The sequence below is a fragment of the Solenopsis invicta genome, chromosome 9 (assembly GCF_016802725.1).
Source record: "Solenopsis invicta isolate M01_SB chromosome 9, UNIL_Sinv_3.0, whole genome shotgun sequence".
In the NCBI taxonomy this organism is placed as follows: Eukaryota; Metazoa; Arthropoda; class Insecta; order Hymenoptera; family Formicidae; genus Solenopsis; species Solenopsis invicta.
Window position 1 is genome coordinate 17399416 of NC_052672.1, and position 12728 is coordinate 17412143.

General features: G+C 33.2%; 2 protein-coding genes across 4 annotated transcripts; one reads left to right on the forward strand and one right to left on the reverse strand.

Annotated features, from left to right (window-relative positions):
• The first annotated feature begins 2654 nt into the window (after positions 1–2654).
• LOC105205516 (peroxisomal membrane protein PEX14) lies at positions 2655–5725 on the forward strand. The gene is made up of 4 exons (XM_011174888.3): positions 2655–2845; positions 3080–3400; positions 3608–3843; positions 4424–5725. Exons 1-4 carry the CDS (start codon positions 2792–2794, stop codon positions 4590–4592), a joined length of 780 nt encoding a protein of 259 aa, XP_011173190.3. The 5' UTR covers positions 2655–2791; the 3' UTR covers positions 4593–5725.
• Positions 5726–5839: 114 nt separating this feature from the next.
• On the reverse strand, positions 5840–11638 carry LOC105205517 (CTD nuclear envelope phosphatase 1 homolog). Of its 3 annotated transcripts, none has more exons than XM_026140155.2 (5): positions 10836–11616; positions 9701–9767; positions 9394–9595; positions 9022–9239; positions 5840–7789 (listed from the first exon to the last, which is right to left on the reverse strand). In XM_026140155.2, exons 1-5 carry the CDS (start codon positions 10923–10925, stop codon positions 7644–7646), a joined length of 723 nt encoding a protein of 240 aa, XP_025995940.1. In that variant the 5' UTR covers positions 10926–11616; the 3' UTR covers positions 5840–7643. The 3 variants fall into 3 exon arrangements, with proteins under 3 accessions (XP_025995940.1, XP_025995939.1, XP_025995941.1); XM_026140154.2 differs by having other exon boundaries at positions 10827–11616; XM_026140156.2 differs by lacking the exon at positions 5840–7789 and adding an exon at positions 7917–8827 and having other exon boundaries at positions 10827–11638.
• Positions 11639–12728: the final 1090 nt, after the last annotated feature.

A 12728-nucleotide genomic window follows, 5' to 3' on the forward strand; every position in this document is an offset into this window, starting at 1 on the left:
CCTCATCCGATTTCTCTCTCTAGTTCAGGGGTCGATTGTGTATCATGTAACTAGAGTGAAAATGACAAAAGTGAACAAATTTACTAGAGTATTTATAATTTCATTGGTCAACAACTAGTAAATTTGCTCACTTTTGTAATTTTCACTTTAGTTACACGATACAGAAGGTGCTTTCCAGCTACGACACAAATCGACACTGTGTAACACACTCCGTTTGTTTTCTGTTCCTGAACTCTCTAAATAAGTGTACACTTAAAATGAAATAGATAGATGTTTCAAAGTTAGCAAAAGCAAGAAGGAACGTTCCAGTGTAGTCTAGTGCAGGAACAGAAAACAAGCCTACTGTTTGTTTTCTGTTCCTGAACTCCCTGAATTAGTGTGCACTTAAAATGAAATAGATATATATTTGAAAGTTAGTGGAAGCAAGAAGAAACGTTCCAGTGCAGTCTAGTGCAGGAATAGAAAACAAACCTACAGTGTCCATTAGTGTAAAGAGAAAAAATTTTAATTGTCTTACACTAATGGACCAGCGGGTCCCGATAGCGCACATCCCAATAGCACACAAACCACTCACAATGGCAGATGCCTAGAGATTTTCCGTAGGTTGGGTTAGATAAGTCAAGATGATTGGTTGGTGGGCTATCGAGATGTGCGCTATCGGAACCCTCCCCTAATGGACACTGTGCTAAGCAGTAGAGTCCTATACAGGGTGATTCAGAACGACCCATGTGTCCCTGTAAAGACGTATTCTTGAATAAATTCTGAGACGATTTGTCCTGTACGAAAATTTTGTCCGACGCTTAATTTTTAAATAATAAGGGGATAAAGTTAGCGAATCACGGGCCGTGTACACATGGTAGACAAAGGCGCCGCAACTCACCGTCCGACACGAGTAAGCGCCCGCGTCGGACGGTGAGTTGCGGCGCCTTTGTCTACCATGTGTACACGGCCCGTGATTCGCTAACTTTATCCCCTTATTATTTAAAAATTAAGCGTCGGACAAAATTTTCGTACAGGAAAAATCGTCTCAGAATTTATTCAAGAATACGTCTTTACAGGGACACATGGGTCGTTCTGAATCACCCTGTATAAAGAGAGAAGCGACATCAAACCCCCACCACAACCTTCAGTATCCAATTGAGTCTTCTACCGCCATTTTGGGACCGCTTTAAGGGCCTCGCACATGAAATGCATAACATAACATATGCACAACATAAGACCGATGGGCCAATGAGCATCTAACATAAAATCGCCATATTGATTTACATAGCATTTTCATTGGTCCGTCGCTCTTGTGTTTATGTTACGTTATGCATTTCATGTGCGAGGCCCTTTAACGTCATCAAACACCATTCGTATCATTCTGCAAACAGCTGTGGTCACAATATGGCTGCTCGCTTAGCCAATCAAGTATCAATCAGATTACCAATCAGAACTACGGACATCAATGTCGCTTCTTTCTTTATATAGGACTCTACTAAGCAGTAGAGGCCATGACACACAAAATGCTTAAGGCATTACGTTCTACCAATCACAGTCAGAATTGTAATTTACGTTCGACTTCATATACTATTTGACTATCTTTATTTACGTTATTTAACGACGTAGTACAATATTGTTAATTAAAATCCGCCATTTTGTAACAGATGTAATTAATAAATTTATTTTAATCAACTTTATTTACTTTATTTTAATTTCCTTTTTAATTACGGCAGCTTTCAGTCCCATCCACCAGTTAATCTCAATCTCGCTAAATAAAACATGCAATCAGAAAACTGCTCGTGATTGGTAAAACGTAGAGTCCTATATAAAGAGAGAAGCGACATTGATGTCCGAAGCTCTGATTGGTAATCTGATTGATACTTGATTGGCTAAGCGAGCAGCCATATTGTGACCACAGCTGTTTGTAGAATGATACGAATGGTGTTTGATGACATTAGAGCGGTCCCAAAATGGTGGTGGAGGACTCAATTGGATACTGAAGGTTGTGGTGGGGGTTCAATGTCGCTTCTCTCTTTATATAGGACTCTAGTAAAACGTAAAACGGGAGACTTAAGAATTTCATTGTTACGAAATTTTTAGACATTACATTTTACGTTTTAATATGGCTGCTTACGTTCTCAACTGTGATTGGCCGATTTGCTTACTGCTTACGTTTCACGTCTTATGCCTCGTGCCCACAGGACGCGGCAAGGCTTGCCCCGCGGCAGAAGTTGGCTGAGGAATATTTCGATAGCCAATCAACGTCTCGTTCGCCTGGATGTAATTTCCGCCTCGCGGCAAAAGTTGGATCGAGTTCAACTTCATGATTGGCTACCATGCCAATTTCCGCCGCGCGGCAAGCCTTGCCGCGTCCTGTGGGCACGAGGCATTACGTTTTTCTATGTGCCATGGCTTGTAGCTAGAAAGCATCCACAATTAAATCAACCCTCTGTGCTGGGGGTCGATCATGAAACTTTTTCCCTAAGGCGGAAACGTGAAAAGTGAAAATCTTTACCATTGAAGTTAATGGAGAAATTTTTCACTTTTCACGTTTCTGCCTTAAGGAAAAAGTTTCATGATCGACCCCCTGAAGAAGTTCCGAGAAACAAAAGTGAATCTAGATAGCGCTTCCTCAATTTAAATTATGACTTCTTGCGCAAGCGCATTACGTGTGCGCGTGCACTGTGTGATTGTTTTATCAGGAAAATGTGATTTGCAGTTTGCAATACAGGATAGGACTTTGCCTGGTAATGTTGTTTTCATTATAAGAAGCGAAAGAATCGAATGGTCGAAGGCGCTACTAGTCAGAATGACTGATCAAGATACAAATAATAATAATACTCTTCCATTACGGGAGAATTTGGTAAGTTATTGCTCATCACATTGTAATTATGTAAATTATGTAAATTTTAAGAATTGCACAATATATTCATAATTACTTTCTAAGTTAACCAATAAATTACGAATGTATCTAATTACGCATGCATAATGGATGAAGCTATATTTAACATGCACACATGTATTACTTTATCTTGCTTATAAACTTATATGTAATTTATACAAATATAAAACTTATAAAGTGTTAAAATTTATAAAGGTCAAAACAGCAGTGCAATTTCTACAAAATCCTAAAGTATTGTCGAGTCCGTTGATGCAAAAACAGGAATTTCTTAAAAGGAAGGGTCTCACAGATGAAGAGATTAAAACAGCTTTCAAACTAGCGGCCGTTGACAATATAACTGATCGCAATGTTCTTCAGAATCAGAATCCATACACTACTGTGGAAATACCACAGGGATCTATTCAACCATATCGTCAAATGAGCACTTATCAACCTTTTTTGCAGAAAGTCAAAGAATTTTTTAATGCAACTGCATTAATTGGCATAACAGTGTACTGTGCATATTGGTTTTATAAGGTATTTTGTACAGTATTAAAAAGAAAAAGATTTGTTTCTATTATGTGCAAGACATCGGAGAAATTTTTAGTATAGTGGTTTTAAATTCTTTATGCTAATCCAATGTTAGTATATAAAATGAAAAGTGTATATAGGTATATACATGTATTTATATATATACTTTGCTCTAATATTTATTGAAATGTAATGCAATTTCTTATTTTGTAGAAATTTCTAGAACCTCTTCTGTTTGGTCAAAAAAAGAAGAAGAGTATAGAAGATAGAGTAACCGATTTAGATAAAACCGTTCAAAGTTCCATGAAAGAAGTGAAAGATACTATTTTGAAGGTAGAAGGAGAGGTGCAAAAATTGACGCAGCATCAAGCATTGGATCCAACTATCCCGCAATTGGTGCAAGAACTTAAACACGATTTATCTAGTCTAAAAGCTTTACTTTTATCAAGGTATATATTCACTTTTCTTTCTTTTTATGTAAAACCATACATAATCTTGTGTTAATGTCGTAAGAGAACAGTGCACATAGATCATCAGTAATAGCAATTTATTGCCGTACAATGAGATTATTTTATTTAGACATTATTTATCATTTTATTCTCTTATATGGTACTTGCTTATATTAAGATCATTATTTTTTACAAGAGATCAAACGTCATCACAACCTCACATATGTACCCCTCTCGTACATATACACAGTTTTATCTGAAATTGCTTATGAAATTGATACCTGGAAATTTTGGTAATTTTCTTTTAAATAAGAGCCAGCTTGACAAAATATAAATTAAAAATATAACTTGTGCTTTACTTCAGCTTATTTCTATTTTTGACCATCTGCACTTTTGAATCTTTTATATTGCAAATAACATTCTCATTAGATTATGTATACATATTTTTTCATATTATAAATTTAATACACAAGTAGAATTAGCTTAACTCAAAATTTTTATAAATTGCTTGTATACAATTACTTTAGTTTGCTATTTAGTTTATTATCTATTACTAATTTCCAATTATATCTTAAAATAGGAAACAGTTTCCTACTGCTCCAGCATCTATACCATCATGGCAGTTGAGTTCAACAAATGTAAGTCAAGAAAAAGCAACTGAACGAGAAGACGATGCTGGAAGTGGAAGCAGTACTAACAATTCGGACAGTTCTTTGGAAATGATTCGAGAAGATCCACCCAAAGAATAAATTTAGGAATTTTGAATCTATCATCATAATTACTTCCATAATAATAGTCTTCGATATACGATATATTCGCCATCATATATTGAAGCAAAAGGATTATAGTTTCAATTATACAAGATATTAGAGAAATGTTTCATATTATTTTTATGCAGGATATTAGAAAAGTTTCGAATTAATGTGGATATAAGCTCCCTTTTTAACACCGCGTGCGCTTGCGTATGTTAATAAAGGAATTTAGATCCAGATTGATTCAAAACTTTTTTAATCTCTATTATGTGTGTGTGTGTGTGTGTGTATGTATGTGTGCGTGCGTGCTCGTGTGTGTGTATACACGCACACACTAGCGGCGTAATCCTGCGTTTTTGGTATTCAATTTTGTGAATATTTTACTATATATAAAAAAACAATGTTCGATTGTAAAGAGCAACACTTCCAAGATGTATAACGAAAATTATCAAAAAACATATTCATGTATCGATTATGTCATTTATTATAACATAGCAAATCAATCGAATAAATATATTAATTGGATATTTTCTTATAATTTTTAACAAAATATTTTTCTTGTACAAGACACTAAGTAGGCTGTTTTAATATAGTTATTTTAAAAAATTAGTTTGATATTTTACTAGTACAAGGACAAAAAAAGGAGAAAAAAAACAAAACTAGAAATTTTGTAATATTTTGAAAAATTTTTACATGAGCAAAAGCAGTATTTTCCATTTTATAATTATGTAAATTATTAAAAAATTTTAAGAAATATATGTAAGAAACGTAGTCCATATAAGCTTGGGAGAGTTGGGTTGGATGTTTTGTGAAAATAAATTGTAGATAAAAAAAGATGTAACAATTTTTTACATCTTCACAAAATAAACTTCTTAATGTATTGTATTATAGTTTATATGTAAAAATGTTCATATTTTAATCTAGAATTAAAAACATCAAAGACAGTTACAATACAAAGTACTGTATTTAAGAATCTTGTAAATTTTATATATTGATAATGGAATTGTGTATCGTATTATAAACTGAGAAATTGATGTACTTTCACACATAGTACCTGCCTGTGTCACAATACAGACAGTGTTATGTATGTACAGATATAATTTTATTGAATAAATAAATTAAATAATTAACTTTGTCTTTTAATAGAATACTATATGCATTGCCCATGGTTCGTGTTATGAAAAAATTATTATTACAACAGAGAAAGTATGTAAATTCTATAATATATAATAGAAAAACAATAATTTTAATTTTAAAAAATCTTTATTGAAGGATAACTAATATCGCTAAATCTTGTACACATGGGCGTATTGTTCTTTTTTTACTTTTTAAATGTAAATTGAATAAATTGATTTTACATTTATGTATAAATGCATGTGTATACATGTGTATGTGTGTGCATGTATGTGCGGATGCACTTACATTACACATACACACACGCACATAAATATAGGTATTAGATGAAGTCCATGTATTGTAACTTATTTATACCAATCATTCATACAAAAATCAGTCATACTTGAGTTGCGTCAAATACATCCGAGTAATATGTACAAGTTGTATAATGTTCGACATTATTGTATCACTAAACAAGCAAACAAAGTACACAGATTCGTGTACGTGTACGTGTGTGTAGTTTGCTAGTATATGTATATCACTTACAAGAAGAGTTCATGATATGTAATTCATTTAATTATTTCACTATTCGTAATCATGAAATAAATAAATTGTATGTTAACTATATATAAGAAACAAATTTGTTTCTCAAATTAGAGAAAAATTTGCAAAACTTTTCACATTTTAAGTAATTAGAGCTAATTGAGTACTGTATTTAAGATTTTGTTTTTTAAATGTAATATGATAATCTTAAGATTATAAGTTGAAACCTCTTCTTCCTTATACGCTATTCTTCCCCCATATTTTCGAATATCAATGAAAAAAATTATACATGTATGATTTGTATGGAAAAATATCATATTGTATAATTCATACGAGTTTTCTTTACATAGTTAAATATTTTATTATAAAATAATATATTTATAGCATAAACAAAAAAGAAATGCAAGTAAAATGAGTATTGTATAAATTTTTTTTTATAGAAACACTCAATTGCTCTTGTTAAGATGTTTGCAAGAAAAAATATATAAATCAATTCTATGTTTCAACTTATATGATCTCAAGATTATTTTTTAGGAACAAGAATTTGAATATTATATCAAGACAATTACAAATATATTTCTTTACAAGTGTGTTGTTTTCTCGTTTATATATTTATTAATTGCAATTATTTTATGGGACAAAATAAAGTAGAAAACCAAAAGTATCAAAGAATCGCATATTATAAACTCTTGTAAGAGCGCATACCATACACAATCAATCATATAAGATCATACATATAATATTCCATATCGCGGAAGTCTTGACGAGAACAGATGTCATTCTTTCCTGGTTTTATATTAATACTTCTTTTATTGGATATAACCAGGATACAGCTGCCTCACTGATACAGTGAGTTACAGTGAAATCCATTTGACTTAGGTACATCTCCCCCCCCCCTCTTTTTCTATCTATCTATACATCCTAGGTTAATAACAAAAGTACTTTAATGATTTATTTTCCATGATGTGCCGAAATATATAAATAAAAAGTTGAATTCTTACCTAATATGAAAAATCTTGCTGGCTAATACGATTCTATCTTATTTTTGTATCTTGGTCTTTGGTAAAGATTTGTACAACAGAAAAAAGTAAAGAAATTCGCTTCATGATTTTGCACATATGGATTGTACAACGCAAAGAGTTTATCCTAGGATGTTTTTGTGCTGATGTAATTATTGGCTGAATACCATTTTCTTCGGTACTTATTCACCGCTTTTCGTTCGAGTATAGAAAAACAAGGACTAAAGAAAGGGGCTCTCTCATTATATGGGCAGCGACCTAAAGTTGCTATTAATTAGTAACAATAATAATCCTAGGCTAGACACACTAACTGAAACTGCTAATAGTTTCAACTCTAGAATATCTAGTGTATCGTTCAATCTCAGCTATGCTACCAAGTATGGTGTAAGTGTAAATTTCTTGAAAGAACGGATCGTACATCCTGCGTGAAACGAAGAGCATCCAAGACTGGAAGTAAGCTTAATAAAGCGGTGTCTCCCGCATCGCTGAACCATGACTTTATGGGTATCGCGTTGTCTATGACATAAAAAAGAAGAGACAATAATACATACACATTATTGCTTTAACTTTATCCATTATCAATAGTGCTATATTACGTGCATTTTTTTTTCTAAAATAAAGCAAATTATGAGAAAATACAAAGTTTTTTTTAGTGATATTTTATTTTCTTTATCATTTTTACGTTGCATTTAAAAAAATGAAACGTACGGAATTCGAATTTCCAATTAAGGGAAAGGAAACCTCATTTAAAATCGATTTTTTTTATTTGCTATTTTTTGCTAAAATTGTTAAAAAATTATCTCAAAAATATGGGGAAAAAAACATTAAAAAGTTATAAAAGACTTCCTTTTGTGTTATTTCAAAAAAAGGTGAGTCGGCCTCATCGGCCAGAGTGCGTAGGTATACAACTTTAAACGTCTTTTTCTAAAAACGCTAAAATTTTGCGCGTCGAGACATGTAACTCAAAAACTACTTGACCGATCATCTTCAATTTTACATGTTTATTTTTCAATTATCTAGTCCCAACCAGTCCCAACATATACCTATCCAATCATTAATATTTTGCTTTAAACATTAATTATTACCAATTGTTTAAAGTGGTTTTTTTTGTTTATGTCGCCGTTTTTGAAATTTTATGAATTTTATTGATTATATAGGTATATGTTATGCGTTTTTACATAAACTAACAAAATTTTCTTGAAATTTTTGATTTACATTAATTTTGTGAGCTCGGCGTGTCCCAGCGCAAGTTCAAGGAGCCAACTTCAAGCAGCTGCTGTGCCGCCATTTTGAAATTTTTCAACACCAAAAAAATTTTTTTAATTTGTTTAAATAGTGAATATATCGTATACATTCTACTTCTTTTACATTCAATAAATTTTGCAGTTTTTTTTAAATCAAGAAAAAACGGCTGTTTACATAAGGTTTCTTCTTTAATATATATGTGTTATATGTTATAGTATCGGATTTTTTAAAATTCGAAACGTATTATATAGTAATCGTAGTAGTATCTGTTGCCCAGATACCATTAAACACGATGTTAACAATTTTTTTCTACAAAGATAAAACAATATATCAAAATATAATATTATGGTAAATAACATACAAATATTATAGTAAAAGATTATATAGACTTTAAACAGACATTAACTCTCATGTTATTGAGTCTAATCATGAAAGACACACATGTGATAGAAAAAGTACAATATAATCATATTAAAATTATATATGCATATATACACACTTACGTGGATAGGCTCTGTAAGCTCCTGGGCTGTTATCAAGAATAAAGACTGAAGAGAGATCTGAACAGATTGCAGATAAATCCTTGGTGTAAGAACCCATTTCTGGCGTGCAATGTTGTCTATAATATCTGCGCCTTAAAATACCTCTGTTATTATCTAGTTTATCTGCAACTGCTGCCCCATATATTTCCATGGATGCAGTAAAGACTACTAGCTCGTACCTATTTAATATAGATAATAGAAAAAAATAATTAATCTAATCTTATTAAAAAAAAAACGTCAAAAACGAGATCCAAGCAAGCTTTGAAAATGTAAAATTTATTTGCTAGTACATTTTTAGGATTTTTAGGATGTTTCTTTCTAAGCGATACTTACCACTGACTAACAATATCCAAGAAGAAATCTACGTGTGGTCTTTTATGGACAAAAAATCTAACAGGATGTCTGTCTATCGTCACTTTAAGAACAAAATCTGGAGGTGTACCAGGCCTGACAGTTGGCCTCGCTACTCCGTCGTGATGAGAGTGAATTAATGTTTCATCTAAATCCAGTACTAATACTTTTCTCTTAACTATACCTGGAACATTCTTGTATTGTACACAAATGTCAAAAACTTGTACTTATCACATTGCATACAATGTGATAAGTGTAAAATTCATATATACTTCATTAAGATACCTACTAAGTCTGTGCCTAGATAAAGGTGAAAGCGGGAAGATCTCGTATTTGACTGGTTGCATCTGTGAGATCTAAAATGAAATAATACATGTATCATTTATATATTGCGTTTATAACATACAAAGAAAAAATATAAAATAACTATATTAAAATTATAATAACACTGAGATCAATACCTTTTTACAAGAGAAAAAATACTTGAATGTTTTATGAAAAACAGGTTCATAATTTATAATTGTAAGTTATAATATAAATTATTATAATATCATAAATGGCATGTGCACGTAATCCAATGATATCCAAACAATTAAAAAAAATTGACATTTATAGAATATACAATAGATTTGGAGTAATAGACATAGATGTATCATTAATCTAGTGTGTTATCCAAAATAAATATAATTAATATATACAATTTGTATATAAATATCAAGCAACAGCATTAAGTAACTACTTACACCTCTACATTGCATCTTGAAAACAGACACGAGTCACATAAAAAGATAAATATTTCTCAAGAAAGCAACTACTTATAATGGAACATGTAGGTATGGTCCATTATTCTAAAATCATAATTTAAAAGATTTGCTCAGCTAAAAGAACTGAGATTTTTTAAAATAAAATAAGTGTGTTTATATCGATATATATACGTATAATACGTGTATAATACATACAGAGCCATGTAAAATTTATGAGAATTGAGAGCGATAAAATAATATGTCTCATTACATTTAATTTTGTAGAGATCGAAAGGATAGATTTGCGAGGTAGAGATCCAGCGTATATACACACACACACACACACACACACGCGCGCGCGCGCACACACACACACACACACACACACACAGTGTGTGTGTGTGTGTGTATATATCGCATGTAACGCTCTTCAGTGATGCACGCTGATAAATATATATATATATATATATATGCTGAATATATATATATATATATATATATATATATATATATATATATATATATATATATATATATCAGCGTGCATCACTGAAGAGCGTTACATGCGTCAACAAACGTCAACGATATCTATATCGCGATAAAAGATCGGCCAGATGACTCGTGACTGAATGCGGAAGAAGGCGCGAATAGAGGCGCGAAGCACCTACTTACGGCTCTAACCTGCTTCTTGAGTAGAAAGCAGATGCAGGTCCACACACGGGAGGCCATTAAGAGGAAAGCTCTCATCCCCATCTGCAATTGCTTCAGCATCTCTACTGTTCTTCTCACCGGGCCGAAGTCCGGCAACGCTTAATCTCCAGTGTCGAATCTGTCCGCTGCGGGTGTAGGTATTAGGTATACGTGCGTGCTTATCTTTCCTCTCTCTTTTCGTTCCCCCCCTGCCGCTGCGTGCAGCGTGTTCTCTCTTGTACGCACTTGTACGTGCCGTGTGATGACTGGTGTTGTCACTTTACTCGGCACTCAGCACTCGGCAAGTCGGCAAGTCGGCACCAACGATCACACGATCGCGCGATACACCTGCGTCACCTGCTCGCCGCGTCGCTAGCCGAGAATCGAGAAACGAGAAACGACAAACGATTGCGACAGCTTCCGAAAATTGAAAGAGACACGGCGGCTTCTTCGTTGCCGCTTATCGTAAACAAATTCGTCAACACGTCCCCGACCGCCGACGTGATCGAGTCGCGAGTTCGCGAGGGCGTCGTGCTTTTACGCCGGTGTTTGTACGGACGGGTCGCCTAAGTCGCGTTTCGCACGTGTCGACGTACCTCACCGTGGTTCTTTCATGTTTCTCACCAAGTGCGAGCCTTCTTACGTTCTTACGCGCACCACGCAACGACCGCCATCTTCCGCGCATCGACCCAATTTTTCCGTGCGCACTGCGCTGCTCTCGCAGTTCTCGCAGTTCTCGCACCGCTTATCGCATCGCCTTCGAGAGAGCTACGCGATTCCTCATCGCGAGATATCTTTCGAAAAACGGATTTTATTACCATTATTCTTTTAACGATGTGTCTTTTTTTTTAACGCCAATAAATATCCGCCAACAAAAAACGCTTCTCACGTCACAAAAAGCCATGTGATATTACTATAATATAAATATAAATGCTTTTCACTCGTGCAAAACCTACGCGCGCGCGCGCATATACACACATACACACACATTTTAGACACGCTAAAATTCTCTCTAAATATAGCAGTTACGAAATATTATGATGAGAAATCATAAAAACTAAACGTTTTCGTAATATCGCTCCAAGTCGACAAAGCATATAAAAAGAAATAAAATGTATTTTTTATAAAATTATATAATAAACAAATTTTATAGATTAATTGGACATTCTTACGCGAAAATGATACATCATTTGCTAAAATTAGAGATTTGCGAGTATTCGTCGAGTCCAAATCGAAACAACAGTTCCGATTCATTTCATTGAATTCGATTCGATTCGAGTTCTCGAAAGTTGGAATAATCGAAGTAATCGAGTCACATGAATATATCGATTACTCGAAACGGGAACAAACTATTTCAATTTTAAATCAGATGCATCAAGAGTTATGTAGTGGATGATATTCGTTCACTTGTAAAACTCTTCATTCGCAACTATGTTGTGAAACATACACAGTTTGTCATAAAAGTAAGTGTATTTTCTCTCTTTTGTATAGAGCTTTTATAAGAGTGTATATAATATAAGTTCATTTTTAAGTTTGAATCTTTAGGTAGCAACTCTAAAGATCCAGATACAACGAACGGAAAAGGGAATATAATAATACTTTAACGCATAAGTCAAAAATTGTATTTTCTAACTAAAAAAGATAGAGCTCCTATTATTCCCCCGCCTCTCCGACATTTAGTTGCAACTTTTAGCTATTTCCCAAATTTGAGATGAAGAAAGATCATGAAAGAAAAACATTACAATTCCAGACATTTACAAAGCTTTGATCGACATCTTGAAAATGATCTCGAAAAATAAGTTTCGGGAGTACTTTGAAAAATTTTATAACCGCACGTTTCCAATTAACGTTATACAAACTCAAAAGAATTTAAAATATATGTGT

Bases quoted from the DNA above. Each gene is read 5' to 3' on its own strand.
- LOC105205516 (XM_011174888.3), top strand. From the start codon at position 2,792: ATGACTGATCAAGATACAAATAATAATAATACTCTTCCATTACGGGAG. The intron at 2,846-3,079 runs GTAAGTTATTGC...AAATTTATAAAG, and splicing joins TTCCATTACGGGAGAATTTG to GTCAAAACAGCAGTGCAATT. The intron at 3,401-3,607 runs GTATTTTGTACA...CTTATTTTGTAG, and splicing joins GTGCATATTGGTTTTATAAG to AAATTTCTAGAACCTCTTCT.
- LOC105205517 (XM_026140154.2), bottom strand. From the start codon at position 10,925: ATGCTGAAGCAATTGCAGATGGGGATGAGAGCTTTCCTCTTAATGGCC. The intron at 9,768-10,826 runs GTAAGTAGGTGC...ATTTCATTTTAG, and splicing joins TCAAGAAGCAGGTTAGAGCC to ATCTCACAGATGCAACCAGT. The intron at 9,596-9,700 runs GTAGGTATCTTA...AGAATGTTCCAG, and splicing joins TTTATCTAGGCACAGACTTA to GTATAGTTAAGAGAAAAGTA.